Source organism: Zophobas morio, unplaced genomic scaffold (assembly GCF_036711695.1).
Source record: "Zophobas morio isolate AGI-343-1 ecotype UQ-CSIRO unplaced genomic scaffold, CSIRO_AGI_Zmor_V1 ptg000030l, whole genome shotgun sequence".
In the NCBI taxonomy this organism is placed as follows: domain Eukaryota; kingdom Metazoa; phylum Arthropoda; class Insecta; order Coleoptera; family Tenebrionidae; genus Zophobas; species Zophobas morio.
In genome coordinates this window covers 7,118,738-7,146,493 of record NW_026972135.1, presented here as the reverse complement: position 1 = coordinate 7,146,493, position 27,756 = coordinate 7,118,738, and the positions used below count along the sequence as shown (strand labels likewise).

General features: G+C 28.6%; 2 protein-coding genes across 7 annotated transcripts in view; one reads left to right on the top strand and one right to left on the bottom strand.

Moving 5' to 3' along the window:
* Tweek (tweek) overlaps positions 1-27,756 on the bottom strand; it is a 108,105-nt gene that overhangs the window by 43,423 nt on the left and 36,926 nt on the right. For all 6 annotated transcript variants that reach the window (XM_064069071.1, XM_064069072.1, XM_064069073.1 and 3 more), the window contains 2 exons: positions 12,504-13,892; positions 3,624-4,232 (listed from right to left, as the gene is read on the bottom strand). In XM_064069071.1, coding sequence (XP_063925141.1) covers positions 3,624-4,232; positions 12,504-13,892 — 1,998 coding nt within the window. The remainder of the gene's footprint in view (positions 1-3,623; positions 4,233-12,503; positions 13,893-27,756) is intronic.
* Positions 21,026-26,543, top strand: LOC135137827 (terpene synthase-like). The gene is made up of 8 exons (XM_064067579.1): positions 21,026-21,100; positions 21,150-21,193; positions 21,251-21,411; positions 21,475-21,622; positions 21,685-21,811; positions 25,958-26,103; positions 26,152-26,254; positions 26,314-26,543. Exons 2-8 carry the CDS (start codon positions 21,152-21,154, stop codon positions 26,541-26,543), a joined length of 957 nt encoding a protein of 318 aa, XP_063923649.1. The 5' UTR covers positions 21,026-21,100; positions 21,150-21,151.

Sequence of the window (27,756 nt, the reverse complement as noted above, 5' to 3'; positions counted from 1 at the left end):
TCAGTTTCTCAATTTTTCAATTTTTCGATTCTTCAATTCTAATTTGCAATTTTCTAGTTTTCATTTTAAAGATGTAATAATATTTATTATTTTGATTTCATTTTTTCATATTTACAATTTTATAGTTTTTTCTTTTCCATTTTTAAGTTCCCATTTTTAAATTTTTGAGTTTTTCTATTTTCCAACTTTTGGATGTCTCATTTTTTAGATTTTTGCCCTTTTTCGATTTGCAATTTCACAAGTTTTCAGTTTTTATTTTTTCGATTTGCGATTTTTGGTTTCGGTTTTTTTATTTTCTCTATTTTTTCAATTTTCTTATTTTTCAATTTTTAGACTTTTTAGCTTTTGGTTTTTCAGTTTCAGATTTTTCGTTTCTTCAGTTTTAATTTACAATCTTCTAAATTTAATTTAAAATTGTAATAATATTTATAATTTTAATTTCATTTTTTCAATTTTACAATTTTAGAGTTTTTTCATTTTTTAATTATTGGATTTTAAAACATTTTCATTGATGCAATTTCTCAATTTTTCGATTTCCAATTTTTCGTTTTGGTTAATTTTTTTTATTTTTTCAATTTTTCGGTTTTTCAATGTTCCGATTTTATAATTTTTTTTTTTCAAAGTGAAATTTTTCAATTTTGGGATTTTTCAATTTTTTGATTTTCAATTTTTCGATTAATTAACTTTCCGTTTGGTCAATTTTGATTGGCAATTTTTCTAGTGGTAATTTTAAATATGTAATGGAGTAATATTTACAATTTTTATTTCATTTTTTCAATTTTTTATTTTTCGATTTTCAATTTTTCATTTTTACGTTTCCATTTTCCTACTTTTGGATTTTTCAATTTTGCGATTTTTCAATGTTCTGATTTTATAATTTTTATTTTAAGTAAACTTTTTCAATTTTTGACTTTTTTTAATTTTTCGGTTCTCAATTTTTCGTATTTTTAACTTTTCGTTTTTTTCAATTCTAATTTGCAATTTTCCAGTTTTATTTGAAAAATGTAATAACAGTTAGAATTTTTTTTTCATTTTTTCAATTTTATAGTTTTAGGGTTTTTCGATTTTCCAATTATTGGGTTTAAAACATTTTCATTAATTCGATTTTTCAATTTTTCACTTTTTCGATTTTCCAACTTTGGAATTTTTCAATTTTTAATTTTTCCATTAGCAATTTTTCCTTTCGGTTTTTGTTTTCTTTATTTTTTCAATTTCTCGTTTTTTTATTTGTCAATTATTGGATTTTAAAACATTATCAATGATTCGATTTTCTAATTTTAATTTTTCTATTACCTAAGTTTTCATGTTTAGGTTTCAATTTCTAAATTTTTCATTTTTACAACTTTTGGGTATCTCAATTATTAGATTTTTGCCATTTTTCGATTTGCAGTTTCACGAGTTTTCAGTTTTTAATTTTTTGATTTAAAATTTTTCGTTTCGATTTTTTATTTTCTTTATTATTTCAATTTTGCAGTTTTTCAATGTTCCGATTTTATAATTTTTGTTTTCAAAGTGAAATTTTTCAATTTTCGATTTTTTATTTTTTCGATTCTCAATTTTTCAGTTTCTCGATTTTTCAGTTTTTCGATTCTACAACTTTAATTTGCAATTTTCTAGTTTTCATCTTAAATATCTAATAATATTTACCATTTTTATTTCATTTTTTCAATTATTGGATTTTAAAACATTTTCATCGATTCGATTTTTCAATTTTTATTTTTTCAGTTTTAAGTCTCCATTTTTAATTTTTCAGCTTTTTTTAATTTTCCAATTCTTGGATATTTCCATTTTTATATTTTTGCCATTTTTTGTTTCGGTTTTTTATTTTCCTTATTATTTCAATTTTTCAGTTTTTCAGTGTTCCCATTTTTGTCTTTCAAATTAAAATTTTCCAATTTTTGTTTTTTTTAATTTTTCGATTCTCAATTTTTCAGTTTCTCGATTTTTCAATTTTTCGATTCTTCAACTTTAATTTGCAATTTTCTAGTTTTCATTATAAATATCTAATAATATTTATAATTTTTATTTCATTTTTTCAATTATTGGATTTTAAAACATTTTCATTGATTGGATTTTTAAATTTTCATTTTTAAATTATTCACATTTTCGATTTTCCAACTTTTGGATTGTTCAATTTTTAGATTTTTGCATTTTTCATTTCGGATTTTTATTTTCTTTATTTTTTGGATTTTTCGATTTTTCAATGTCCTGATTTCATTTTTTTTTCAAAGTAATTTTTTTCAATTTTTGGTTTTTTAATTTTTCGGTTCCCAATTTTTCTACTTTTAGATTTATTAAATTTTTAATTTTAAATATGTAATAACAGTCATAATTTTTATTTAATTTTTTCATTTTTATAATTTTAGAGTTTTTCCATTTTCCAATAATTACATATTAGGTTTTAAGATATTTTCACTGATTCGATTTTTCAATTTTTCACTTTTTTGATTTTCCAACTTTTGGATTTTTTCAATTTTTAGATTTTCGCCATTTTTCGATTTGGAATTTCATGAGATTTCAATTTTTTATTTTTCTATTTGCAATTTTTCGTTTCAGTTTTCTGTTTTCTTTATTTTTTCAATTTTTCGATTTTCTATGTTTCCATTTTGTATATTTTTTTCAAAGTAATTTTTTCAATTTTTGATTTTTTCAATTTTTCGGTTCTCAATTTTTTGGAATTTAAACTTTTAGATTTATCAATTACATATTCGTTTTCTCAGTTTTAGATTTTTCCACTTTTCGATTTTCCAACTTTTGGATGTTTCAATTCTTAAGGATTTTGCCATTTTTCGAATTCCAATTTCACGAGTTTTCAATTTATAATTTTTCTATTTGCAATTTTTCGTTTCAGTTTTTTGTTTTCATTATTTTTTCAATTTTTCGTATTTTCAACTTTTAGATTTATTAATTATTCATTTTTTCAGTTTTAGATTTTTCAATTTTTAGTTTCTTCGGTTTTAATTTGCAATTTTCCAGTTTTCATTTTAAATATGTTATAATAATATTTATAATTTTTATTTCATTTTTTCAACTTTACAATTTTAGAATTTTTTTCCATTTTTCAGTTATCGGATTTTAAAATATTTTCATTGATTTGATTTTTCAAATTTTCAATTTTTGATTTTTCCATTTTTAAGTTTTCAATCTCTCAGTGTTACTTACAGTTTTTCGACTTTACAATTTTGACAATGCTATAATAACAATTTTTGGGTTTTCCAATTTTTCGATTCGATCCATTTTTGCTTTACAATGTTTAATTTTTTTCTTCAATTCTTCGATTTTCCACTTTTTCGATTTTGCAAATTTTCGTTTTTTCAGTTTTTCGATGTTTCAATATTTTCCGATCTTTAGTTTTTCGATTTTTAATTTTTCGTTTTTCAACTTTTCGGGGAACAAAATGGAAAAATTGCAAAATTGTAAAACTGAAAAATCAAAAAAGAAAAAAACGAAAATGTATAAAATTATAACTTTGAAAAATCTAAAAACTGGAAATCAAGAACTTGAAAATTTCAAGAAACGAAAAATTCAAAAATCGAAAAATTTTGATATAAGATCGAGAAAATAAAAATAAAAAAAAAATCGAGAAAATCAAAATTAAAAATCTGGAAACATAAAGAACTAACCTTAGTCAGCATGTGTGCCTTCTGCGTCTCTAACGCCTCCGCCATAAGGCACGCCACCGTCGCCGTAGACCTCCTATACATAGTCCTTACCATATGTACCACCCGAATCGCCAACCGATTACTCGGGTTCATCCACGCATTAATCGCTGGCGACGCCGTACTCAAAAGGTTCCAATCCAACCTAGTATAGTCGATTTTCCGGGTAATCGGAGCCCTCGGAGGTGCCGCAAAATTGAACCAAACCACCTTAAGCTCGATAATACACGACGCCACATTCCCCGAATCCTTAGCCAAGACGGTATTCTCCTTATCGTTGACGTTTTCCCAGTCGCTCTTCGGAGCTTCCGCATCACCGCCTTCCTTCGGCGTGTGCGTTTCTTGCTTTTTCTCGTTCAGCTTCGGAGTCGTCGTCGTGGATTTAGTCGGTTCGGAGGACTCGACGTCCTCGGCTGACTTAACCGACTCTTCCACCGTGTCCTTCACGTTCAATTTACACTCCACGTGCTCGAACTGCGACTTCTTCACGATTTTCAAGGACACACCTTCTAAGCCGCACTCGAACATGATGAAACCGAGTTTGTCTTCGGTGCCTTCTTCGCTTTGCACCACCTGAAACCCAATGTCACTCTTGTTTCGACTTAAGGCTCCACCACACCTCAAGAAAATTTCTATTTTAAAAGATATGCAACTTGTAAAACACCCATGCTACCTCGTTATGACAGCTGCCACTCATCTCTAAGGGTTAAAATCGTTCACTTCGTTTATACGAGCCCTAACAACTAAATATTGGGACACAGACAATTTCTCAAAAAAATCCAGTACATATTTTTGATATCATTCAATTCGTTTGGACTAAATGCAAATTTGGCATGGGCATCTATTTTGGCACAGAGTCAGGTATTTTGCAAATTAATAAATTTTCTTAGAGCGCAAAAATTGTCACCTAAATAAAAAATGTGCCATTTTTGCTGACATTTAAATGTTGGGACACCCGAGAAAATTTGCTAAGTATACCATCGAAATACAAACGTAGTAGCTGGTAAATGGTGCCATTATTATAGGGATCGTAGCATTTCATACTAGTGTTGGTTTCACTTAGAAGAAAATAGTTAGTGGTGGGCTAGTTTTAGTAAAATTTCTGAAAATAATAATTTCGCAGTACTGCATGGGAAAATCGATAAGAAAAAGTGAAGATTTGTTCTAAATAGCTAGGTCGTCGATGGTAAACATCGTAAAATATTACGCAGACAGAGGTACCATAGGAATAAAAGGTAAAATTGCCGGTAGGCCACCACTTGTGAAGCCGCATGATCAACGACAACTGATGAAAATTTATAAAATTGGACGACGGAGTACTTCAAGAGAAATTACTACTTGCTGGAATAGCGATAACCAACTAAATGTTTCAAGACAATATTGTCACGAATGGATACACAAATCAGGCCTTGGTTTTTACGTTGTAAATCTTAAATAAAGCGATCTTTGATTGACTTTATTATTTATTTATATTATGTTAGGCTAAAGTAAAACCACAATTAAAAACTGCCCATAAGAAAAATTGGTTAATATGACCAAAATAAAAATTGGAGAAAAGTAATATATAACGCTGAGTCCAAATTTGATGTATGGGTGAGATAATAGTCGAAAAAGAGTTATTGAAATAAAAAAGGAATTTTAATATTGATTATCTTAAACAATCAGTCAAGTTTGCAAGCGGAAAAATGGTTTGGGGGTGCATGTCTATTAACGGAATTTAAAGACCAGTTAACAACGTTCATGGAAGGGAAATTACAAATTCAAACAAATGTCAAGAGCCTTTGTAAAAAAATATTAACAACTACTGAAGCAGTCTATCCTGTTGATATTTATATTTTTCAACAGGATGATGCTTCAAGTTACACACCTACAACACCTATTACAAAGAATAATAATATAAATGTTTGCCCTGACCATCGAATACCCCAGATCCTAATCTTGTATAGACGGTATGGCGTGAAATAAAAAAATATTTAGGAAATCATCCATGACAAGCGATTGTCAATCTTCAACAGGAAATTTAGCGAGTATAGCATACCGTAACAACTCCTATGTATTGCAGAAAATTAGTTGAAAGTATGATGGCAAGAATTCCTGCAGTTATTAAGGCAAAAGGAGATATGACCAGGTACTGAATTTGCTGTGTTCCAATATTTATGTGTCACAAAATGTTACGTTGTTTTAGAGTTTTATGTCACTGTTTGAGTTAGAAATCAGTTTTTGTTGTGCTGTAAACATTAACAGTTTTGCAAAACCAAGTAATTTTAAAATTTTAATTATCTAAAATAAATTACATTTTTGTTAAAAAGTTTGGTGATTTTTTTATAAAAAATTTTTGTTGTCCCAATATTTAGTTGTTAGGGCTCGTAGTAACTAGTTTTATTACTGCTATTGTCAGCGGGGGAACTGTATCCCAGCTTGCAGGTAGAGCAGAGTAAGGAACTAAAATATTTATCTACTATGAAAGAAAACAAACAATATTTCTTAGCTTACGTTCCAGAAGTAAAAACGCAAAAACACGTCTACTGGTATATAAAAATTGCCATTTTGTAATATTAGTTTCAAAAGTTTTGAGCGATATTTGACAGGTGTATGACGTCATCGATATTTTTTTAAATAGCACCTCCTACCTTTTTTTAGCATAAAGTCCCTTGAAAGAGAATTTTTGATATGCGGTTTAACCTAATTTACTGTCATAAGAAATGAAAAAAGCCAAATGTGTGTTTTAAAATAAATTAATAAAATCATTGTCAGAGACTGTTGAGATCTTTACTCGCAATACACACAACAAAGAAATGCTTGTTCATATATATAATTCCGACCATAATTCTTCCTCTTATTTTTAAATTCCTGTATTACCAGTGCAAGAAAAAACAACGAGACGTATATCAATTTGGATTGGTGCAATGTAATACTAAAAAAAATCAGTATTGAATTCCCAAAATTTTCTGAGAAAATGGAGTGATCAGTTCCTGATTCAATCAATAAAATAAATTGACTCATTCATTAATTCTTTTGACCCACCTCTTTAAGTAAAACTAAAATATATGAATACAATGATAAATCACAAGTAAAAACTTATCATATTTTGCACATTTTAGGTAGAATTTATTCGGCAAAATTTTGAGATGATGTCATCAATTTTTTGAGAGAAATAAACAGACATATTTTGATTAACAATGTACCATACTTACAATAAATTTAAAACGTCTTATTCAGTTCAGTATCCAGTTTTACAATTCTTGATTTAATCAATAAGAAAATTGACTCAGTCATTAATTTTCTTGAGACACCCGTTATAAGGAAATCTAAAAAATATTCATGCAGTGATAAATCACACGTATATTTTGCACATTTAAGACAGAATTTATTCAACAATATTTTGAGATGACGATATACATTTTTTAGGGGGATGAGCAAATACATTTTGATAAAAAAATTACCATGCTGTTGATCATTCATTGATTTTTTTTTAATTAGCCTGTATAAGCAAATTCAAAAAATATGAATGGAACGATAAATCACAAGTATAGACTCATCATATTTGGACATTTTAAATAGGATTTATTCGGAAAAATTTTGAGCCGACGTCAGGAATTTTTTGGGGGGATAAACAAGTGTATTTTGATTAAAAATGTATTATGCTTATCATAACTTTAAAATAGCTGCAAGATTTCAAAGCATTCGGTTTTGCAAATTCAAAATTAAATTTCAAAATATTGTTTTATAATTCTGATATTTTTTCTAATAAATCTGGAGGTTTCGGGTAAAAACTCAGCACGGCGTCATAAACCATTTTCTTATTTAATACAATTTAAAACCCATTTGCTATGTACCATTTGGAAGTGACGTCACCACACAATTAATGGGGATGATTAGATAAATTTTGGTTAACGTTTTACCATCCACATGATCTTCCTAATGTAAATACAGAATTTGACAACAATTTGCCCCATACTTTCGGACATTATCTGTCTAATAAAAATGGGGACAGCAGACAGAGACATACTCTTGCATGTGTAATTGAAGAATCCGTGTTGACTTTTTACGCTAGAGATCCAGATTTTTTGGGAAAAAATTAAAAATTGTATTTTACAATTTAACTTTGAAATTGCAAAACCGAATGCTCCGGAGATAAATGATTACTCAAAATTTACTGATTTACGACCTCCCCGAAAATCATGATGCTATATCATACAATTCTGCCGAATAAAATTATATAAAATGACATGCACCTGCATGTGTAATTTATGAATCCGTGTTTTTACCCTTGATTTACCCAGATTTTTGAAAAAAACTCAAAATTATCTAAAAATATTTTACAAATTAAATTGTAAAAGCTGAATGCTGTGAAATCTTGAAAATATCTTAAGTTTATTGGAAGCATGGTAATCGTCAATAAAACTTTGTCCATCATCTTATAATCTTGCAGGATAAATGTTCTTCAAATGTATTGTGTTTTTGGCAAAAAACTGAATGTGATTAATTTATTAATCAGTCCTCTCTTCTGCTTTGAAGTGAAAAAAATCAGTTTAATTTTCTTTTAAGAGCTGATGCTTGTAATCTAAACTTTTTAGTCGTCTAATTATATAGGCAGTTGAGAGTAAGCATGTACTGAGAAATTGAGAATATCTACATTTTTTCCTGTTGATTATCTGCGATGCAGAGGCTGCCTAATGTTAATTACGCCACTGGTTTTTACTTTATAGAGGTTATCACGAAACCAGTGATTGGAACAATTACTTTTAAAAAGTAATGCATTACTTTAACAATTACTTTTTGCACTTTGAAAATTTTGATCGACACTATTTTAGATGTTTGTTGTATGGTTCCAAAGGGTCAAGAAAAAACATGTTAGAATGAAAAAGGGAGTGAATGATTTATTTTACTAACGCATTTGTTGCATATCCACATCAGTAAATAAAATAAAACGAATAAGTACTTCATGTAAGAAGACTATATTCATAATTTAAATTCAATAATAACCGATATTCAAAATTTTCGTCATTTAAGGCACGACGTTTTGTCTTAAAAACATCCTTTCCACTGCGGCGCTAGATGGAACTGTTGTGGGGCAACATGTTACATATTTTACTAAAAATTGAAGAGCCAATTCTTTTGCGCCTAATTTCATTCCACTCTAGCTACCAATAAAAGTTCGATGCCAGCTGCAACAACAAACGAACAAACAAAAATTTGCATTGGTAGGAGATTTCAAAATATCTTATTGGTTTGCAAATGTATCGTAAATATTAGTTCACTAATCTTTAACAAAAAGGGTGTTCCCAAGTACTTAGAAGGGGGCTACAAGATAATGTAAACTTAAAAGTCTGTCTTTAATTGCCTCTTGCTTGGAGTTGTGACTTACAGATAAAATTTAGAAAACCTTAGAGGGTGGACACTCTCATAAAATATTATGGTCGGATTATGAGGGGTTTAAAAGGACGGGCTCTATGGGTTACTTCTTATAGATTTGAGTGGACCAGAAAAATGGCCTAAAGTTTGTTTGGCCACAATTTTTAAATATTCTGCCCCTGTTTGCTTCTGTTTATTAAGATATTTTATTTCTGTAAAGCGCAATGGATTTTTTTAATACAATTTCTACCAATGTACCTTTTTGAAAATTTAAAATTGATCCATAAATAGCGAAAACCAGATAATTTCATATTCCCCACAATTTTAATGCGTTGTAGTTTTTTTTGACTACAAAATTTAAAAAACGGAAAAGCACTGTGGGTAGGGTTTTTTACGCACATTTCAACGGTGTGAAGTTTATTACAATCGGACGTATACTTTTGGGAAAAACTTGGGCAGAACTGTATATGAATTTCCTTATGCTGCAATATATTTTAGCTCACCCTTAAAATGATGAAGAGCTTATGTATATTATGGCTAAACTCCTTTTAGATTTTAACTCCCTACTGGGTTAATCTTCTGTTTGTGGGGACGATCTAGGTATAATAAACCCAGCAGGTTAAGTAAATGATTCGCAGAGAAAAACAAAACAATATTTTTGAGTATTTGGGTAAGTATTTGGGTAAGTAATTGTAGAAGTGACTGAATTATTCAAAAAAAGTAATTCGGTACAATTACTTATTACATTTTTTTAAAAGTAATGCATTACAATTACTCATTACTTATTACTTCCAACCACTGCACGAACCTAACGTCGCAACATCAATTTTTTAATGGATCGGGATTTGTCGGACTATATTTCAACGACCAGGAAAGTTTTGTCGAAGTAACCTTCAACCATTTTTTTTTACTGTATCAAAAACGATATATTCAATTTTTGTGACATTCTTAAAATAATGTCATCTTTCACCACCTCACAGATACGTACATACAAAAATTTTGAACTTTTGTATAAATAATTTTAGATAGCAGTAATTCTTCTAGCATATTGTCACCCAAAAACCTAAGCTCCGGTCCAAGTCGTGTGGTCACTAATTCGAAAACCTAATAACTGTATTTTCTTCTTCGTCATTTTCATCTTTCCAGATCGATTTCAATTTCTTCCAATGCTGTATTTTTAAAATTAATAGTATTTGCTTTTTTTCCATTAATTTTTTCAAACTGTAGCCACTTATTTTCTCCGCAAACTGTGCTTTATAAGTTTCCTTCGTCCTTTATACAGATAACACTTTTTTTCTTTTCCAACTTTGTTTATCTAAATTAAATATTATTTTAACTTTTCTCTCTGTCTTTGTAAATGTCTTGCAAAGTATTTAGAAGTCATGGTACTGTAAATTTATAAAACGTAAAGTTTTTTTTAAATCTATTTTCCACTAAATCTGATTAATTGTAAACTTGAGAAGTTACCGGCTGTATTTCAAAAATTTAGAATTTTCTACTTTATGGCATATATGTAGTTATAATTAAGAACTAAAAAGTATTTTAAGGGAAATTTGATTTTTAAGATAATATGAAATTAAATAGAACGATATTCTTCCATTTATAAGTTGTTGTATTCTCAGATGAACTAATCTTTTACTTCTTGAATACATGTTTCACAATTAAAACTCAACGAAAAACTTCACGGCGAATACGAATACTCTGTAAATGCCGTGAACGCAGTGGTGCCAGTTTGATACAAGTACATAGTGGTGCCAGTTTGTGGTGCTATTATATCTGTATATAAATCTGTATATGCAAGGGCGCCCTCTGGTGAGTACACCTTCCAACTAGTGGAATATAAGCGGAAATATATATTGTAAAAGTGGCACCAATACGAAATTTCGTAGTTTTTCATTTCGATGTCAGATGACGCTAATGAGCCGACTCCCATTTAAAAACAAACTGGCACCCAAAGTCGGGTGCCACTTTGTAAAATCGGGTGCTACTATTGCAACGAACATACGTTTTGGGTGCTACAATTACAAAAAAAACATGTATATATATATACTGAAAAAAGATTTATAGACTAACGTTAAGTTTCTTTTAGCAATAAGTGTAAAATGTTGAATTTTATGCTTTGAAGAGGTCTTTGCTTTGTTATTATTTTTATTTTATTAATATGATTTTATTGATGATGATATTTTCCTGTGATTGTTTAATATTTAAATGCTTATTAAGATTAGATTTAATGTCCCTCGGCCTGCATCGAGATATGTTAACACCTTTGATATCTCCACCGCCCGAACTAATATCCTTCGTCGTTCGCCAATTACTACAATGTGTCGATGTGCAGATAGATATGTAGCTGATATATTTTATTCAAATTAGTTTATACTTGGAATTATGTTTTTGTTATTGTTATAATTTTTGTGTTGGTTATTCATGTAAGTAATTATTTAGATTTGTCCTGTCATTAGGGTAACCTGTTGGACAATAAAAATTATTATTATTATTATTATTATTATTAAATGCAGTGTATAGAGGCAGGGATGTCAGCACTCTGCTTACCAAACTCACAAAACGCAATGCGATTACACCTTTTTGCTATCTATAAATTCCTGCTTGAAAATTCTTTGGTATCATAAAATCTATCTCTCCCTTTCGTACTGTCGGAGCCAACGTAACAACTCAATATTCGGCGCCGGATTAAAAAACCGACCGCGTCAGCCAGTTTGTATGTACCCGTTTCCATTTGTGCAGTATAAGTACTCCTCTCTTAGGAATTTATAGCTGCAATTTTATTTGCTTTACTGCACATATTGTCATATTGCTTAATTATGGAATATTGTCATAGACATATCCTAATATAGCTTGAATAAATGTATTCCAATAATAAAATTCCATTTAATTAATATCATTCATTTAATTAAAAGGGGGAATCAAATCAAAACAACAACGTAGAAATGTCATCATATTTCTGTAAAAATTTTACTCGCCTATATCCTTCTTAATGCTATTGTCAGGTACTTCAAAGGGTGGTCAAATAAGCTGAAGGTATTTAAAAGGTGCTCTATTGTGTGGGCCATTAATTACAGCTTACCGCCTCAGCTAATATTTTGGGTTGCCTAAACTTACCAAAATTTGCCCAAAATGCTTTGCAGTTTTTTTACAATAACTAAAAGAAGTAAAATTTTAACAGAAAACGAAAAATGGCGCCTAAAGTAGAAAAAAATTCTCTATCACCTCGATATTTTTTAAAAGCACACCGAGTTATAGTTTTCGCTAAAAATCCGCTCGGGTTTTACGCACTTTATTTTTTATTTTAAAAACTGCTACGTTTTTAAAAAATACAAGACTCTTCCTTAAAGATTTTTATGTCATGAGCACGTACATGTATCGTCCTGCTCTTCAACTGTTAAAATGAAGGCGCAAAATGGGTTGGCGTTTTGCCTTATTTTGGCATTTTTTAATGACTGTGTGGCGGAGCCTTAAAATCAACAAACTTACGCTACTTTCAATAGGTGGGGGCTGCAAATAGTACTCCACCCCGCGGTACTGTGGCCCCACTTTGGCCGGCGTGAATAAAACCTTGGACTTGTAGTTCGGGATGGCGGTGATGATCGCGTCGTCCAAGATCGAGCTTTCGTTCCGCAGTCGCCTCAACTGCGCATGCGCTTTACCTACGTTCAGACAAACGACGAGCTGCTGCTGCTGTTTCTCACAACTTTCGATAAACACAGGCTCGCCTTGGATGATGTCCGCGTTAGTGTTGGTTTGCAAACCCAGCAAGATTTTGGCTTTGTTTGCGCCCTTTTTGCTCCCGGTTTGGACGACAGCGGGTCGATTGAACCTTTGTAACACCTCTCTGGCTTGCTTGTCGCAGTGGAGCTTCGCGGTGACGTTGTCGAAGCAAACCGAAAACAAAGACACACAAGTCAAGTCCTTCATGTTGTCTAGAGCAGAGAAGGAGATGATTTCCTCGACTATGGACACTTGTAACAAGGTCACGTTGACTTTTGGCAAGAAAATGGCGGCTTGCAGCTGGGTTTTGACGGTTTCTTCGTAGATGCCGTCGCTGACTGGAGCGTCTCCAGTAGGGGTTTGACACAGCTTCGCTATATTTTCTGTGGTTTTTAAAATATTGGCGGACTCGACTTGACTGACGCAGGATGTGTGTAGGTGGTTGACTACAGTGAGCGGGTGTAAATTGGCCACGGTGGGAGTCAAAGCGTCTACGAAGCGTTGCAATGACTCTAGAAGCAGCGGGCTGATCATAATATCCAAGTCACCCTTGAGTTTCACAATAACCAGAGTCCTAGACCCCGCGTCTGTCTGATTACTCAACAACTCCTCCTCTTGGAACGACGTCGGGTCGTCCACGTCCTCTTGGTCCCAGACGTGGATAAAAGGCGACGTGGGTGTCTTATTATTAACGACGGGGTCCGACTTGGACACCATCTTCAACGACGTGATGCCCTCGCTTGACAGTTCCATGTTGGGTACGAATCGCGCGCCCACGTACACTAGTTTACCTTCGGGGTTTTTCTCGAAGAGGGGTACGGAGAACTGGTCGGAGTTCTTGGATTGGCCGCCCCAGTTGCTGCATTTGCTTTGGCTTAAGTGGGTGACGTAGCTGGACATCAGCATGGGGGAGTCGATGATGAGGCGGTTCACTTGCATGTGGAGGTCGACGAGGGTGAAATCTTCTTGGCTTCCTACTGCCGAGACGTAGGAAGTGCTGCTGTAGCTGTCGGAGGAGTCGCCGAGGCTGTCGCTGACGGCGTCCTCGCTCTCGGTGCCCGTGACGGCGATGAATTTGGGGCTGATGGAGCGGTTGACGTTGGGGAGTCGTTGCGGGGTGACTAGGCCTTGGACTGTGCGCTGGTTTTCTTCCAACTGGAACAAGGGGTGTCGAGGACGACATTAGAAAAGCTGTCACTAACAAAATGACGTTTAAGCAAAGGCTACTATGTTTTACATTTGAAAAAAATCGTAAAAACGGAAAATTGAAAAATAGAAATATTGAAGAACTGAAAATCGAAAAAACGAAACATCAAAAAATTTAAAAAAATTAAAAATTTGAAAATCTAAAATGAAAAATCGCCCTTTCAATTTCTCTATTACTCAATGTTTCAGTTTTTTAATTTTTGGACGTTTCGATTTTTTGTTTTCTCGCTTTTTCGATGTTTCAGCTATTCAAATATTAGATTTTTCGATTTTTCAGTTACTCAGATTTTCGAGTTCCCAATTTTTCGTCTTTTCAAAATTACAAGTTTTTAAATTTTAATTTTTTGATATTTTAGTCTTTTATTTGTCTATTTTTTTAATTCAAATTTTCCAATTTTTTTTGTTTAAATTTTCGATTTTGCGGTTTTGGGTTATTTATAATTCTTCTCGACTTTTTCGCTTTTCAATTATTAGATTTTTCAGTTTTTCCATTTCCCAATTTTTCGTCAGTTTTGGACTTTGTCAATTTATCGAGTTTTTAGTTCTTTGGTTCCTCAATTTTCCAATTTTGCAAATTTTCGATTTTCTAAATTTTGTATCTTTCGCTTTCTCGATTTTTCGGTTTTTTGATTTTCAAATTTTTAGATTTCGCAATTTTTTAATGTTTCAATTTTGGGGTTTTTCAGTTTTTAGATTCTTGAATTTTTCTCAATTTTCCAATTGTCGATATTACGACATTTCGATTTTAAATTTTTGAGGTATTTCTATTTTTCGAATTCTCGACTTTTCAATTTCTCGATTTCTCAACGTTTCAGTTTTTCAACTTTTGTATGTTTCGATTTTTTGAATTGTCGCTTTTTTCCAATTTTTGATTTTCGGCTTTTAGATTATTAGAGTTTTTAGATTTTTCAGTTTCCCAGTTTTTCAATTTCCCAATTTTTCGTCATTTCAGTTTTGAAATTCGTCAATTTATCGATTTTTCTTTGAATTTAAAATTGTTTAATTCTTTGTAATTGTTAATGTTAAATTCTTCATTTTCAACATTTCGATTTCCCGAATTTTCGACACCTCGAAATTTCCATTTTTCGATGTTCCAGTTTTTCAAATTTTCGACTTTTCGGCTTTTTAGATTTTTCGATTTTCTAGTTTTTCGATATTTCGATTTTTCATTAAAAAAATAACTCATCAAAAAATTAAGAAATCTAAAAAGATTTCTTAATATTTTAATGTTTTAGTTTTAGGATTTTTCAGTTTTTAGATTTTTTAATTTTTCTCGATTTTCCAATTTTTCGACTTTTCGATTTCTATATCTTCTGATTTTTCTAAATTCTTCAATTTATCGTTTTTTTTTAATTTATTTTTTTTGTAGTTGTTATTTTTAAATTTTTCATTTTCAACTTTTCGATTTCCTGAATTTTCGACATCTCGAATTTTCCATTTTTCGATTTTTCGATTTTCTAGTTTTTTGATATTTCGATTTTTCAATAAAAAAATAAAAGATTTCTTAATTTTTTGATGTTTTAGTTTTGGGATTTTTCAGTTTTTAGATTTTTCAATTTTTCTCGATTTTCTAATTTCTCGATTTGTCAATTTTTCACTTTTTCGATTTTTGTATCTTCTGATTTTTCTAAATTCTTCAATTTATTGATTTTTTTAATTCATTTTTTTTTAATTTTTTGTAGTTGTTAATTTTAAATTTTTCATTTTCAACTTCTCGATTTCCCGAATTTTTGACATCTCGAATTTTCCATTTCTTGATTTTTGGATGTTTCAGTTTTTCAAAATTTCGAGTTTTCCGCTTTTCAAGTTTTAGATTTTTCGATTTTCTGTTTTTCGATATTTCGATTTTTCAATTTTTAGATTTCCCAAATTTTTCTGATTTCAGTTTGGAATTTTTTAATTGCTCGAAGTTTCAGTTTTTTGAATTTTCAATTTTCCAATTTTTAGATTTCTTAATTTTTTGATGTTTTAGTTTTGAGATTTTTCAGTTTATAGATTCTTCGATTTTTCAATTTGTCAGTCTTCGATTTCTGTATATTCTAATTTTTCAATTTTTTAAATTTTAGATTTTCCGATTTTTCAGATCTTCAATATTTCTATTTCTTCATTTTTCTGATTTTTAAATGTTAGTTTTTCAGTTTTTTGGTGTTGCGACTTCCCGATCTTTCGATTTTTCAACTTCACAATTTTTGATTTTTCAATTTTTCGATTTTGGGTTATTTATGTTTTTCGGTATTTTTCGACTTCTCGACTTTTCACTTTTTCGACATTTCAGTTTTTCAATTTTTGGATGTTTCGATTTTTTGATTTTCGGCTTGAAAAAATTTTAAAACCTATAATTTAAAAACCGAAAAATAAATAATGGAAAAATCGAAACTCGAAAATTTTAAAAATCGAAAAATTTAAAGATCAGATAATTGAAAAATCGAAACATCGAAAAACTGGAAAATCGAAAAACCGAAAATTAGAAAAGTAAAAAATCGAAAAACCGAGAAATTGAAAAATCAAAAGATGGAGAAATCGAAAATTTATCAAAAAAAAAGCATCCAAATCTCGATAAATCGAGAAATCTAAAAATCGAAACATGAAAAAATCGTAAAACCGAAAAATTGAAAAATAGAAATATCGAAGAACTGAAAATCGAAACATCAAAAAATTAAAAAAAAATAAAAATTTGAAAATCTAAAAACGAAAAATCAACTTTTCAATTCCTTTATTACTCGATGTTTCAGTTTTTTAATTTTTTGGATGTTTCGATTTTTTCATTTCTCGATTTTTCGATTTTCTGGTTTTTCGATGTTTCAATTTTTAGAATTCCCAAATTTTCCTGATTTCAGTTTGGAATTTTTTAATTTTTTGGATTTTCGATTTTCAATTTTTAGACTTCTTCATTTTTTGATGTTTCAGTTTTGAGATTTTTCAGTTTTTAGATTCTTTAATTTTTCTCGATTTTCCAATTTTTCGACTTTTCGATTTCTCAATTTTTCACTTTGTCGATTTCTGTATCTTCTGATTTTTCAATTTTTCGATATTTCAATTTTATGATTTTTCAATTTGCCAGTCTCCAAATTTTCTATATTTTAATTTTTCAATTTTTTTAATTTTAGATTTTTCGATTTTTCAGATGACAATATTTCTATTTCTTCATTTTTTAAATTTTTAAATGTTAGATTTTTCAGGTTTTTGGTGTTGCGATTTCCAGATCTTTCGATTTTTCAACTTCTCAATTTCTCGATTTTTAAAAATTTTTGATTTTTTAGTTTTTCGATTATTCAATGTTTCAATTTTTAACTTTTGGATTTTTCGATTTTCGGTTATTTCTGTTTTACGATATTTTTCGACTTCTCGATTTTTCGATTTTCGGTTTCAAAAAATTTTAAAATCTAAAATTTAAAAACCGAAAAGCAAATAATGGAAAAATCAAAACTCGAAAAATTGAAAAATTAGATAACTGAAAAATCGAAACACGAAAAACTGGAAAATTGAAAAACCGAGAAATCGAAAAATCAAAAGATGGAGAAATCGAAAAGTTAAACAAAAAAAAACATGAAATAACGATAAATCGAGAAATCAAAATATGTATTTAAAAATTAAAAATCGAAACATAAAAAAATCGTAAAACCGAAAAATTGAAAAATAGAAATATCGAAGAACTGAAAATCAAAACATCAAAAAATTCAAAAATTGAAAATCTAAAAACGAAAAATCAACTTTTCAATTTCTCTATTACTCGATGTTCTAGTTTTTTAATTTTTTGGATGTTTCGATTTTTTGATTTCTCGATTTTTCGACTTTTCGGTTTTTCAATTATTAGATTTTTCGTCATTTCAGTTTTGGACTTTGTCAATTTATCGATTTTTTAGTTTTTTAATTCCTCAATTTTCCAAAATATGTATTTAAAAATTCGAAAAATTGAAATATGTATTGAGAAATCGAGAAATCTAAAAATCGAAACAAAAAAAAACGTAAAACCGAAAAATTGAAAAATAGAAATATCGAAGAACTTGAAAATCTAAAAACGAAAAATCTACTTTTCAATTTCTCTATTACCGGATGTTTCAGTTTTTTAATTTTTGGATGTTTCGATTTTTTGATTTCTCGATTTTTCGACTTTTCGGTTTTTCAATTATTAGATTTTTCGTCATTTCAGTTTTGGACTTTGTCAATTTATCGATTTTTTAGTTTTTTAATTCCTCATTTTCCAAAATATGTATTTAAAAATTCGAAAAATTGAAATATGTATTGAGAAATCGAGAAATCTAAAAATCGAAACAAAAAAATCGTAAAACCGAAAAATTGAAAAATAGAAATATCGAAGAACTTGAAAATCTAAAAACGAAAAATCAACTTTTCAATTTTTCTATTACCGGACGTTTCAGTTTTTTAATTTTTTGGATGTTTCGATTTTTTGATTTCTCGATTTTTCGACTTTTCGGCTTTTCAATTATATTAGATTTTTCGACTTTTCGATTTCTCAATTTTTCACTTTTTCGATTTCTGTATCCTCTGATTTTTCTATTTTTCGATATTTCAATTTCCCGATTTTTCAATTTTTCAGTTTTTTAAATTTTAGATTTTTCGATTTTTCAGATCTTCAATATTTGTCTTCATTTTTCTGATTTTTAAATGTTAGATTTTTTAGTTTTTTGGTGTTGCGATTTCCCGATCTTTCGATTTTTCAACTTCACAATTTTTGATTTTTCAATTTTTCGATTTTTAAAAATTTTTGATTTTTCAGTTTTTCGATTTTTCAATGTTTCAATTTTTAACTTTTGGATTTTTCGATTTTGGGTTATTTCTGTTTTTCGATATTTTTCGACTTCTCGACTTTTCAATTTCTCGACTTTTCAGTTTTTCAATTTTTGGATGTTTCGATTTTTTGATTACTCGCTTTTTCCGATTTGTCGAAATGAAAAACTCGAAACTCGAAAATTTTAAAAATTGAAACATTGAAAAATCAGATAATTGAAAAATCGAAACATCGAAAAACTGAAGAATCGAAAAACCGAAAATTAGAAAAGTAAAAAATTGAAAAACCGAGAAATCGAAAAATCAAAAGATGGAAAAATAGAAAAGTTAAACAAAAAAAAACATCCAAATCTCGATAAATCGAGAAACCAAAATATGTATGTAAAAATTCGAAAAATTGAAATATTGAGAAATCAAGAAATCTAAAAATCGAAACAAAAAAATCGTAAAACCGAAAAATTGAAAAATAGAAATATCGAAGAACTGAAAATCGAAACATCAAAAAAATTTTAAAAATGAAAAATTTGAAAATCTAAAAAAGAAAAATCAACTTTCAATTTCTCTATTACCCGATGTTTCAGTTTTTTAATTTTTTGGATGTTTCGATTTTTTGATTTCTCGATTTTTCGACTTTTCGGCTTTTCAATTATTATTAGATTTTTCGATTTTACAGTTTTTCCATTTCCCAATTTTTCGTCATTTCAGATTTGGACTTTGTCAATTTATCGATTTTTTTGTTTTTTGATTCCTCAATTTTCCAATTTTCCAAATTTTTGATTTTTAAAATTTTGTATTTTTCGCTTTCTCGATTTTTCGATTTTCCAATTTTTAGATTTCTCATTGTTTAAATGTTTCAGTTTTGGGATTTTTTCAGTTTTAGGATCCTTGAATTTTTCTCGATTTTCCAATTTTTCGGTTTTAAATGTTGGATTTTTCGATTTTGGGCTATTTCTATTTCTCGATATTTTTCGACTTCTCGACTTTCAATTTCTCGATTTCTCAACGTTTCAGTTCTTCAATTTTTCAATTTCTCGGTTTCCCAGTTTTTCAATTTATCAATTCTTTTATTTTAATTTTTTTTAATTATATGTAATTATTAATTTAAAATTTTTCATTTTCAACTTTTCGATTTCCCGAATTTTCGACATCTCGAATTTTTGCATTTCTCGATTTTTTGATGTTTCAGTTTTTCAAATTTTCGACTTTTCCGCTTTTCAAGTTTTAGATTTTTCGATTTTCTGGTTTTTCGATATTTCGATTTTTAGATATCCCAAATTTTCCTGATTTCAGTTTTTTGATTTTTCAATTTTCCAATTTTTAGATTTCTTAATTTTTTGATGTTTTAGTTTGGAGATATTTCAGTTTTTAGATTCTTCAATTTTTCTTGATTTTCCAATTTTTCGACTTTTCGATTTCTGTATCCTCTGATTTTTCTATTTTTCGATATTTCAATTTTCCGATTTTTCAATTTTTCAGTTTTTTAAATTTTAGATTTTTCGATTTTTCAGATCTTCAATATTTCTGTCTTCATTTTTCTGATTTTTAAATGTTAGATTTTTCAGTTTTTAAAAATCGAAAAATTGAAAAATCAGATAATTGAAAAACTGAAACATCGAAAAACCGAGAAATCGAAAAATCAAAAAATCGAGAAATCTAGAAATCAAAATACATATTTAAAAATTCGAAAAACTGAAAAATTGAAATATTGGAAAATCGAAAGATCAAAAGATCGAGAAATCGAAGTCATGAAATCGAAAAACCGAAAAATTAAAAAATCGAAATAGGTTAAAATCGAAAAAACGAAAAGTTGGAAGTCAAAAAATTGGAAAATCGATAAATCTAAAAGTGGAAAAATAAAAAAACGAAAATAAAAAATCAAAAAATTGAAAAATCAAAATTGAAGAATTGAAGCTGGAAAATCGAAACAGTCGAAAGTGAAGAAATGGGAAAATCAAAACATCAATTGATCGAAAAATCGAAAAACTGAGAATTTAGAAGTCAAAAATTGTAAAAATTGGAACTTTTGAAGATATCAATATGAATATGAGTCACGACAATCGTCATCGCCTTAAAATATCCAGGATATCTTATCAATCTTGCAATTTATGTCTTCCCAAAATAGCAACATTGTCCTTATCGCCCTCGTAGTTTAAATTCACGTATAATTTAAATAATGTAAACGTTTTGCCACAAAAAACGTCACCATTTCGATAATTTAAAGCTCATTTGGTACGACATGAATAACTTTCCAAAATAAAAGCCACATTTTATTACGTCAAAAAAAGTCAGTATAAAAACCGGACAAAACACACTTTTTGGAGTGCACTCACTTACAAATTCAAGGGAGGAAATCGAGCCCATTCGCTCTAAAACGGTGAGTCATAGTGGCGGTATTGTTAAAATAAGGAGTAAGTACTGAATTTTGCTGTTGGTTTTGGTAATAATTTGAAACTGTAGACATGACAACAAGTAGACCTCAAACGCAAATCCAAGACGAAGAGGTAACCTACAGGCAAAATAAAACACCACAAGCTATTTAATTAAAACTATGCTCGTAGATAATACTAAGACCTACGGTACATATTACACAAGCAGGAAGAGAATATAAAAATATTATGAGACGAATTTGGCGTGCTTGTAATTATTGGATCAAGTGTCCCAAAGACAGACAAAAAATTTATGGCAATATTGGAGAAGCATTTTATAATGTTGCCCTTATGTATGTAAACAGACGTTATGTTTACGTACTGGTTTAAATACATTTTGTTTTGTACTTTTTTAGTGTAGATGATATGGAAGATCATACGATACTTCGTCGAGGAATTCCTGCCGCTCATATGGTTTATGGAATTCCTTTGACCGTGCAAGCTACGATTTACAAGACTATTCTTTCACTTGAAGAATTGTTCCTTTATTTAGAAGATAGTAAGGTTTGTACATAGTAATTTCTTTATTGAGATTCATTTTCTACTGAGTTATTATTTTCGTTTAGGAAGAAGCTACTGATTCATTAATTAAACTCGGAACTCGCCTGTTTGCAGGACAAGGAATAGAGATACACTTCACTGATATCGTAAAGTGCCCTACCTTTGACGATTACAGAGCGATAATTTACGGCAGTAAGTTAAAATTTAGCACTACGTTGTTTAAGGTGGTATCACTCAGAATTGTCACACAACAGTTAAGCATAAATAACTCTTCACGTAGTCCAAACACTCTCTAGTGTTCTCTAGTCACTTTCCAAATATCTTAACGCCTAAAATTGAAAAATTCAAATATAGAAGAACTGAAAACTCGAGAAATCGAAAAACTTAAAATTTTTAAAATTGAAAACTTAAAATATCGAAAAGTTGAAAGATTGTGAAAACCGAAAGTTCAAAAAATGAAAAATTGAAAATCCAAAAAGTAAAGTCGAGAAATTCCGAACGTGAAAAATCCCAAGTCGAAATACTCAAAAATCCCAAAATTGAAAAATTGAAGAATCGAAAAACTGAGAAAACTTACAAAATTGGACGAAATATCCAAAAATTAAAAAATTGAAAAATTGGGAAATCGAAAAGCCGAAAAATTGCAAACCTAAAGAATCGAAAAATTGAAAAATCTGGAGCCTGAAAAATCGAAAAATTGGGGAACTGGAAACCTGAAAAATCGAAACCTTGGCAAGTCTAAAATGGAAAAATAAAAAATAGATCAATTGAGAAATCGTCAAAACTTGAAAATTTAAAAAATCGGAAAATTGAAAAATCGGAAAATTCAAAAACTGAGACAATCAAAACATCGAAATATCCGAATCTCGATAACTTGAGTTCTCAAAAAATTGAAAAATCGCAAAATAAAAAAATTCGGAAAAAAGAAAAATTAAAATATACAAGAACTGAAAACTCGAAAAATTCACTAATCGAAATATATATAAAACAGACGAAAATTGAAAAATCTAAAGTTTAAAAAACGAAAAACTGAAGAATTAAAGAACTGAAAAATCGAAACTGCGAATTCGAGAAACGGGAAAATAAAAAAATATATATATTAATCGAAAAATCGGAAAACTGAAAATTTAGCAACGTCAAAATTTGAAAAATTGTAAAATAGAAATACTGAAGAAATCGAGAGAATTGAAAAATCTAAAATTTAAAGCATTGAACAGTTGAAATATCGCAAAACTGAAAAATGGGGAAATCCAAACATCAAAGAATCAAAAAAGCAAAATTCGAAAATCTAAACTTAAAATCGAAAAACTGAAAAATCGACACATCGAAACTCCAGAATTTAAAAAAATTGAAAAGTCGGATAACTGAAAAATCGAAACATCGAATTCAATAAATAGGGAAACAAAAAAAATTGAAAGATTTTAAAACAGAAAAATTAAAACATGGAAAAGTTGAAAAAAAATTAAGAAATCGAGGTATAAAACTGTCGAAAATTTGAGAAATCTAAAGTTTAACGAAAAATTGAAAATCCAAAAAGTAAAAAAGGGGTGGAAACCCAAAAACTGCAAACTGAAAAATTTTTAAATTGTAAAATCGAAAGAAACAACAAAAATTAAGGTAATGAAAAAACAAAAAATTGTGATATAAATTCGAGAAAATGAAAAATAAAAAATCGGGAAAATGCAAAATAAAAATCGGGGAGTTGAAAAATTGATGGGGCGGAAAATTGGAAAAGGGCACAATTAAAAATCGAGAACGTGAAAAATGGAAAAATGCGAAATTGTAATATTGAAAAATTGGTAAATTTGGAGGTCGACAAATTGTAAAATTGAAAAATAAAAAATAAAAAACGAAAAAGTGTATAATAAGAACTTGAAAAATGTACAAAGTAAAAATCAAACTTGAAAATTTGAAGAAAAATTGCTAAAAACCTGAAAATTTGAAAAATTTAATAAAGGAAAAATTGTAAAATCTAAAGAAACAACAAAAAATAAAGGAAATCAAAAAAAGGAAAATTGTGATATAAAATCTAAAAAGTGAAAATTAAAAAATCGGGAAAATGAAAAATAAAAATCGAAATCAAAAAATTGGAAAAGGGAAAAATTAATAATTGAGAAACTGAAAAATCGAAAAATGAAAATCTGTAATATTGAAAAATTGCCAAATTGAAAAACTGATGCAACCGAAAAATTGAACGAACGAAAAATTGAAAATTTTGGAAGTCGAGAAATTGTAAAATTGAAAAATCAAAAATAAAAAACGAAAAATTACAAAATGAAAACTTGAAAAATCTTAACAATCGAAAAAGTGACAAATAAAAAAAAAAGAAATATGTATTATTAAGTAGAAATATTTAAAATTAAAGAAATTGGAAAATCGGAAGACTGGAAATCTAAAAACTGCAAAGTGAAAAATTTAAAAATCGAAAAATGGATGAACTGAAAATTCAAAGCCTGAAAATTTGAAAAATTGAACAAATGAAAAATTGTAAAATCGAAAAAAAAAACACAGAAAATAAAGGAAATGAAAAAACGGATATAAATCGAGAAGATAAAAATTAAAAATTCGCCACATTGAAAAATAAAAATCGGGAACATGAAAAATTGTGGAAACGAAAAATTGAGAAACTGAAAATTGGAAAAATTGAAGAAACCAAAAATTGAAAAATCGAAAGAAACAAGAAAAAATAAGGGAATTGAAAAAAAATGAAAATTGGTGATATAAAATCGAGAAAATGAAAATTAAAAAAATCGGGAAAATGAAAAAATAAAAATCGAGAACTTGAAAAATTGAGGAAACGAAAAATTGAAAATGACAAAAATTAAAAACTGAGAATGTGAAAAATCGAAACTGTAATATCAAAAAATTGCAAAATTCAAAAATTGCAAATTGAAAAATTGATAAATTCAAAAATCGAAAAGCCGAAAAGTAAAAAAACGAAAAACCGATAAATCGAAAAATCGAAAAATCGAAACATCGAAATATTAAAACTGAGACAATCAAAACATCGAAACATCCGAATCTCGATAAATCGAGTTCTCAAAAAAAATGAAAAATAAAAAAAATCGGAAAAAAGAAAAATTAAAATATACAAGAACTGAAAACTCGAAAAATTCACTAATCGAAATATATATAAAACAGTCGAAAATTGAAAAATCTAAAGTTTAAAAAACGAAAAACTGAAGAATTGAAGAACTGCAAAATCGAAACTGCGAATTCGAGAAACGGGAAAATAAAAATATATATAGTAATCGAAAAATCCGAAAACTGAAAATTTAGCAACGTCAAAAGTTAAAATGGAAATACTGAAGAACTGGAAAATCAAAAAATCCAGAAATCGAAAAATCTAAAATTTAAAGCATTGAACATTTGAAATATGGCAAAATTGAAAAATGGGAAAATCCAAACATCAAAGAATGAAAAAAGAAAAATTCGAAAATCTAAAACTTAAAAATCGAAAAACTAAAAAATCGACAAATCTAAACTCCAGAATTTAAAAAAATTGAAAAATCGGAAAACTGAAAAATCGAAACGTCCAAAAATTCGAAAATCGAAAAAAATTGAGAAATTGATAAATTGAGAAATTGAACAATCAAAACATCCAAACGTCTGAATTCGATAAATCAAGAAATAAAAAAAATTGAAAGATTTTAAAAAAAAATATTAAAACATCGAAAAGTTGAAAAAAAATTAAGAAATCGAAGTATAAAACTGTCGAAAATTTGAGAAATCTAAAGTTTAAGGAAAATTTGAAAATTCAAAAAGTAAAAACGGGGTGGAAACCCAAAAACTGCAAACTGAAAAATTTTAAAATTGTAAAATCGAAAGAAACAACAAAAATTAAGGTAATGAAAAAACAAAAAATTGTTTTTTCATTTTCAAAAATCGAAAGAAACAAGAAAAAATAAAGGAATTGAAGAAATGAAAACTTGTGCCATAAAATCGAGAAAATAAAAATTAAAAAAATCAGGAAAATGAAAAATAAAAATCGAGAACTTGAAAAATTGAGGAAACGAAAAATTGAAAATGACAAAAATTAAAAACTGAGAATGTAAAAAATCGAAAAATGAGAAACTGTAATGTCAAAAAATTGCAAAATTAAAAAATTGCAAATTGAAAAATTGAAAAATTTAGAAGTCAAGAAACTGTAAAACTGAAATCAAAAATAAAAAAACGAACAAGTTTATGATGAAAACTTGAAAAATGTTAAAAGTGAAAATCAAACATGAAAATTTGAAGAAACGAAAATTTGAAAAATCAAAAGATTACAAATTGAAAAACTTAAAATTCGAAAAAGTTTTTTTTATTTTGTCATATTTGAACCCATTTTGGTTTTAGAATCTTTCGCTGTTATACACTGGGGAGTTCGATTATTGGAATTATTTGCCAAGAAAGAAAAAATCCAGTTTGGTGCAAAATTTTGGGATAATTTGAGTTACTTTGCAGCGGTATATGACGATTACGTAAATTTGCACAACCCTAAGGTAGGCAAATTTTTGTTATTTTTGAGTTTGGTTTGACTCGTTTCGTAGTGGGCAAGCGTTCGGGTCTACTGTGATGATCTCGATGAAGGAAAATTTAGCTTTCCTATGATTCATGCTATTCAGAGTCATCCGAATGATCATCGGCTTTTGAGTATCCTTTACATGATATTCAGTCAAAGAAAGCATTTATTTTCTTAATTATTGTCTTAGCTATGTTAAAAAACAGGCCACTGGATATGGAAAGTAAGAAACTTTTCGTAGATATAATGGAAAGTTTTGGAAGTTTTGAGTATACTAGAAAACTACTGGAAGATACGAAAAATGGTGTTTTCGACGAAGTGGACAAAATGAAAATAGGGAAAAATCCACATTTGCAACGAGTTCTTGAAGATATATTTACTAAATTAGAAACTGACCTTTTTATCGACAAGTGTAATTAAACGGAAACTTTGTTCTTTTTTATATCTCCACTAATTACTAAAATAATCGCACTTGGGTTGTAAATGTTTTGGGAAACCTGCTGTCTAAGCTTACAGTTACACTTACTTATAGTTACGCCGATTTTGCAAACTTTTATTTGTGGTAACCTCTATACATTAAAACGAATATAGATAAGGCAAGTCTTGTAAATTTTGTACCGGTTTTATGATCTGTCAAAGGTAAAATTGACTGGCAAAAAAATTAGTACTCATTCAAGCAAAAACACTACTTGGTCATATTTATATGTACCTGTTGAAGTTACAATTATTCAAATTACTCAAATTGCAAATTTTCAATAATTTAAGCTCATTTGGTACGAGATAAATAATTTTACAACCTAAAAACGCACCGAAATATTTAAAAATCCTAAAACTGAAATTTCGAAAAATTGAAAAATGGAACAAAAACTGAAGAATGAAAAAATTGAAAACTCTCAAAACCGAAATATCCAAAAACTGAGCAATAAAAAAATTTAATTTTGAGAAATCAAAAAGTCAAAAAAGTGAAGTCCAAAAATCAAAACCTTAAAAAATTGAAAAATCAAAAACATAAAAAATTGAAAAATTGAAGAATTAAAGAAACGAAAAATCGAAAAACTGAGAGTTCATAAAAGTCAAATTTGAAAAATTGAAAAATCAAAATATTTAAAAATCGTAAAATTGAATAATACATAAACTAAAAAGTCCCAAAACTGAAATATCCAAAAACTGCAAAAAGTGAAGTCGAAAAATCGAAACTTTAAAAAATAGAAAAATTAAAAACCTGAAAAATCGAAAAATTGAAAAACTGAAAAATCGAAACAGTCGAAAGTCAAGAAATGGGAAAATCGGAAAAATTGAGTTTATAAAAGTCAAAAATTGAAAAATCGAAATATTTAAAAATCTTAAAATTGAAGAGGAAAATAATTTAAAAAACGTGAAACTTTGCATTTTTAACCCTAATTGGCCACTTGACGTAGTAAAATCACAAAATTGAACGAAATATTCAAAAATTGAAAAATTGAGAAACCGAAAAATCAAAAAAGCAAAGTCGAAAAATCGAAATCAAAAACCTGAAAAATCGAAAAATTGAAGAACTGAAGAATTGAAAGATCGAAATATTGGGAAGTCGAGAAATGGGACAAACAAAAAACAGATTAATCAAGAAATCAGAAAACTGAAAATTCAGAAATGT